At 29.9% G+C, this 6,000-nt stretch overlaps 1 protein-coding gene across 1 annotated transcript in view; it reads left to right on the top strand.

Moving 5' to 3' along the window:
- The first annotated feature begins 5,787 nt into the window (after positions 1 to 5,787).
- Positions 5,788 to 6,000, top strand: part of LOC142354396 (uncharacterized) — a 31,062-nt gene continuing 30,849 nt past the window's right edge. The window contains exon 1 of the mRNA XM_075406673.1: positions 5,788 to 5,876. Within this exon, the coding sequence (XP_075262788.1) occupies positions 5,858 to 5,876 (19 nt within the window). The 5' untranslated portion in view covers positions 5,788 to 5,857. The remainder of the gene's footprint in view (positions 5,877 to 6,000) is intronic.

The following is a 6,000-nucleotide window of genomic DNA, read 5'->3' on the forward strand; positions in this document are numbered from 1 at the left end:
ATGGTGTCGTAGAGGGCCGATGAGATGTGCCATTAACAAGAATACAAGACAAGACAAAAAATCATGCGCGAAACCAAACACAATCAATTACGACCAAAAACGCTATGTTTTTTTTTTCAAAGAAAAACTTAAAAAATAAACATTTATATTTTTTGAAAAACAGAAAAGTCATGAAAACCATTATCTCACTATTAAAAATATTAAACAGGTCCTTTTATAACTCCAAAAAAAGCCAATGAGACCTCTCATTGTCCAGAATCGGTCTTAAGACTATTAAAAGAACAACAAATACTGAAAACGTTGAAAAAAATCAAAAATTAATGAAAATCAGTGCCCAAGCTATTAAAATCCTAAGCTATTAACGAAACTACAATTAGATAAATAAAAAAGGCCTGCAATGGGACTTTTGCTTTGACTGCTTATGTGACAAGGTACCAAAAGTTTAAATCAAATATGGAAAAAAAGTCCTCATTCACATAAAATTTTATGAAAGCTCATGGAATCAAAGCCAGAAAACCATTATTTGAAGCTTGAAACTAATGTTTTTTTAAACTTAAATAAATCAGTATAAAATGAATGCATTCATTGATTGGATAACTGAGTTTTCAAGACGTTTTCTTTTGAGCTAGTTTTTTGTCCGAGAAAATCTTTTACAACTAAGACCTATTCATTTTTTAATACAAGAATTTACAGTTTTTATATCCTTCTAAAAAAGGTAGGAAACTTATATATAGTTTTAAACGATGAAACGTATATCATCAATTCATGAGTGAACAATTCCTGAGTGCTGCAGGAAAGTTTTACTACTGTTTTATAACTAACTAAATCGGAATGAGCACGCTATCTAATTAAGCATCCCATCATTTTAAGCAGCAAAATTTCAATATTTGACCGGATATCACACACCTTTTCCAGCAACGTGTTTGAAAAAAAACTGTTTTATTGAGTTTTAATCAGTGATTTTTGCATTGAAACCCAACGCTGACTCTACACGCAAATAATTGAACATTATTTTGGAAATTTGATTGAGCTTGTTATCCTGGCGAATACGGTACGCCAGGATAACAAGCTGCTTCAAGCCTCCACAGAAATGTTCAATTATTTGCACATAGTGAGTCAGCGTTCGCTTTCAATGCAAAATCACTGATTAAAACTAAAAAAGAAACGTTTTTTTCAAACACGTTGCTGGAAAAGATGTGTCATATCCTGTCAAATATTGAAATTATTTAACTTATATTTATAACATATTTTTAAAATATTTAAAACAATATCGAGTTTTATTTCAAATTGACACAAAACTAAAGTTAACAACGAACAAGGCGTTGTTGTAAAAAAGAAGACAATAACTCTTATTTTTCGTCCGGTTCTGATTGGCTGCCTTGTTAAATATAAATGTACTAACTTCTTCGTTGCATTATGAACTGCAGCCGATGCTGAGGTCGACCTTGTGGTTTATACACAGAACTAATTACGAATCTACTTAGATCCAAAACTTGCGTCCTCGAACAGCCGATTGTGTAGCTTGTTGTATTTTGATTCAGTCTATCTCAACATGAAGATAAAAATAGACCCTATCTTATTGTCTTTTTTAAATGATTATCTATATTCAAATTTAACCAATATTTCTTAGACAGTAGTTTCATCAGATTCCTGCTGTGTCCAGCTTGGCATCGATGGTTTGCAAAACAAAAGCAGAAAAGTTCCTTCCTAGTATGTTGACTGGCCTTCAGTGGAAAATTCTTAGGAGCTTGCTTTAGAGCTCCCTAGTGTCTTTTCCCATTTTCAACATAGATTTAAAATTTCATGGTAAACTTTATTATTGTACAATTTAAATTATAGTAAAGAAATGAATAAAGCTTTTTATATTGAATGAAGATTTCTTATTATGGCGCTAATCTCTTCTAATCTTCGTTAGCTGAAGAGAGTGGCAGCAATTTTTTTTAAAACAGCAGACTGTCTATGATATCAGCCTTTAGTTTAACTATTTAAAGTTAAATCAAACAGAAAAATACATATAGCTTTTCAGTTAGCCTTCGTGCAATTTGTTTCGATTCATACTGATCTCTCACATGCTAAATCGAAGGCAACGCTAGTTATTTGATGTCAAAATGCCGTGCATCATCAAATTTTTATTTTGAGCCAACGAACATGACTTGATTATGAGACAATTTCTTGTTTACTGTGAGTTTTTGTCGTTCATATTTTTTCGAAAAATGGTGTCAGATGAAATTGCAACAAATATACTCTATCAAATATCATCGGCAAAAAACCAAATATCACATAATATCAAATAAGTTTCTCATTTAGAATAAAAGAACAATAAACATCCCGGAAAATAATATGGAGTACATATTCCAATTCCGAATAACACTACTCCTTTTCTAAGAAATGTACTTATTACTATTGATTCTCTACATCAGGGGACTTGCTAGCATCCGAAACTCGAGTGAAAGAAAATCAACTTTTCGTGAAAATTAAGAATACAAAAACGTTGGAATCCATCTGTTAACAATCAGTTTTTACAATTAGATATTTTAAACAATTTTTAGTCCTGTTATTGACGTTAATTTGCAGTTAAAAATAATAATTGAGGGTAAACGATTTTTCAGTTCCTGTCGGTTTCTTTTGACATAAACTAGATAATATTCAACAACTGTACAGTGACATTTTTTCAGATGTCAGCAAATTATCTGCCTATGGAGTTAAAATTTGTGAATTTTTTGAACAAATTGAGGAGAAACTATTTCACTAACTGACTGTTGTCTTGATAAAGGAGGTGTTGCTAAATTCTTCCAACATAAGCAATTATTGCAATATCTTTTGGCGTTAATTTAAGATGTTTTGAAAATTGTCATGCTCTAAATGAGTTTGTAGAACTCTCATGCATAACTTTTACAGCATGATATTTTTACAATAAATTACGTTGTCTTTCAACATAACGATAAAACGACAAACTTAATTTATTGAGTTTCTTTTTGAAATGATTATCTCTTTTTGAAATTATCAAAAATTTGTTAGTTGTTTTCTGCTTTGTCCAGCTTGGCTGGGATGGTTTCCCAAACAAGAGCAGAATATTTCTTCATAGGTTGGTAAGAGGGCACCAATGAAACATTCTATGGAGCTTTTTCAAAAGCTTCCTAACTTCGTTTACTATTTTCTGCATTGATTTAAAAAATTTTTGTACATTTTAATATTGCAGAACTTATGGCGAAAAATGAATAAAGCATCTATATTGTATGAAGATGTTTTATTACGGCGCTCTAACTCATCTTTAGAGCTAATCTTCCTTAGCTGAAGATAGTGGCTCAAATTAAAATTTACAACACCAAGTTGTGTATAATAGCAACCATCGGTTTTACGCCTTAAAATTAAATTAAAAAGAGAATTACATATAGTTTTTCAGTAAGCGTTCGTGAAACGTTTTTTTATTCATACCGGTCTTTCGACTGCCATTTTGAAAAAAGCAACGCTAATTACTTGCTGTCAAAATGCCGTGCATCATCAAAGTTTCTTTTTGAGAAAACAAAAATGATATGACTTTGAGACAACTTCTTGTTTACTGTGATTTTTGTCAGTCATCATTTTTTTGAATTATGGTATTAGATAAGATACAGTTTTTTTGTATTGAAATATACTTTTATCGAATATCATTGGCAAAAAACCAAACATTACATAACGGACTTTTGGACTTTTGTTTTTCATTTAGAAAAATTACAATAAAAATCCCTGAAAATGTGATGAATCCCAAATTCAAATGATTGTTACGGAGTAAAAGTTAACTTTTTGAAAAAAACTACTCCCTTTTATGAAAAGTATTTATAACAATTGATTCTCGACGTCAGCGGACTTGAAAGCATCCGAAACTGGTGCGAAAGTAAATCAATTGTTCGTGAAAGGTAAATAAAATCAAAAATGTTGGAATCCACCTGTTAACAATCAGTTTTTACAATCAGTTGATCTGAGCTATTTTGAGGCCTATCATCGATCCTAATTTTTAATTAAAAAAGGGCATCGAGGGTAAACGGTTTTTCAGTTCCTGTCGGTTTCTTTTGTCATAAAATTAGATGATATTCAACAACTGTACAGTGACTTTTCTTTCAAATGTTAGCAAATCAGCTGGCTATGGAGATAAGAGTTCTGATTTTAAGAAAACAAAATGAGGAGAAAATACTTCCCAAACTGATTTTTGTCTTGATAACAAGTAGGTGTTGCTGAATTTTTTCAAATAAGCAATATTTGCAGTATAACTTTTGGCGCTTAGTCACCGAAATTCTGTAAAATTATTTTGTTGCAAATGCTTAATTTTTGTACACATATTGTCATTAGGAAAACTATATGATTGTTATAAACTGTCAATAAATTCTAATGGGAGCAGCATTTTATTAACTTTTGTTGCCTAATACTGATATCGAAGTTTTAAAATGTTAGAACAAAATAAAAACGTAATTGTAAGGGAAATCAAACATTACACGTCCCCAATTTAAGCGTTTCATAACATATAGCACTGTTTAATAGCACATAAATGAGAACTTGTCGATAACAAAGAGAATATAATCTCATTTAGAAAGCTGCTAACTTCCCATAGAAATATACATTTAATATATACATATACATATAAATATATATATATATATATATATATATATATATATATATATATGATTACATATAAATGAATTTATATATTTTTACCAAAACAAACACACACCCACACACACCGTCATATATTTATATATATATATATATATATATATATATATATATATATACATATATATATATATATATATATATATATATATATATATGTATATATATATGTATATATAAACATATATAAATATATATATATATATATATATATATATATATATATATATACGTATATAAGTGGTTTAAAACCAAAGATATCTGTTAATCTGTTTTTTTTATTTGAGAACAAACTCTCACTTTTTCTTTTTTATGGAACAGTTCTGGCTCTTAAACGGTGCTATATGTATAAAACGCATAATTTTGTCACCGAAGTTTGGAAGAGCTAATAGAAAAAGATTCAAAATAAATCAATTCGATTTTTCGTCCTTTCAATCGCAAATATTGTTCAAACTATCATTGTTCAAATTTTGTTAAAGCAAATAATTGTTTTGGGTTTGCAATCAATTTTTTACAATGCAAAGAATTTGAATTGTATTGGGGCGCTGTATTTTTTTTAAAGATCTGTTCACACGTTTTCATGATTTTTGACGTCAAATTGGAGTGGTGATTTTGGTCACGCCGAAACAGGAAGTGGAGCAAAAAAGCAAGTGGTTTTACGGCGCGTGAATTTTTTTGCTCTAATTTTAAAGTACGGTGAGAAAACGGTGTTTGAACAAAAATTCGCTTTCTCGCTAGTGGTTTTTTGTTCACATGCGGCAATTTGAATTTGATTTTTACTGTTTTTTCGATTTTTTGGATTGGATTTTTTTCTAAATTGTTTTTCCAATTCATTCATATTTCATTCCAGGTCTAGTTTTTTGTTTAGTCAATGAAAGTTCTTTGAATTGTACGTCAGGACTTGTCCTGCTATGTTTTTTCATTTAATCTACGAAAAAGTTGTGAGGAATATTTAATTTCAGTTGTAGATCGTATCAAATGGCTGCCTTAGATGGGCTAAAATTGACTAATGGGAAAATCCAATCATGCAAAAATTATTTCTCCATTTTCAGCCTTCTGTTGTATCTGCTAAGCGCCGATAGATGAAAGTGGCGCTGAAAGTCATCCCAACAGCTAATTTTCGCGCTTAGAAGACAATCGGAAGTTAGATTTGACTTAATTTAAAAATATAAAATTAAATTGAGAACTCCGGTTTACAGTTAAGAAAATGTCAGATGATCAGAAAGGTTGGTCAATTAAAATTGTTTCAAGTAACAAAAAAACTGGGACAATTAGGGAAACGTAATAAATCATATTCTTGTTTTATTTGAACATTTTTATCTTGGCATCATGGAGAAAAGAACATTGTAT

Source organism: Convolutriloba macropyga, chromosome 15 (assembly GCF_964194025.1).
Source record: "Convolutriloba macropyga chromosome 15, txConMacr16.3, whole genome shotgun sequence".
Classification (NCBI taxonomy): domain Eukaryota; kingdom Metazoa; phylum Xenacoelomorpha; order Acoela; family Convolutidae; genus Convolutriloba; species Convolutriloba macropyga.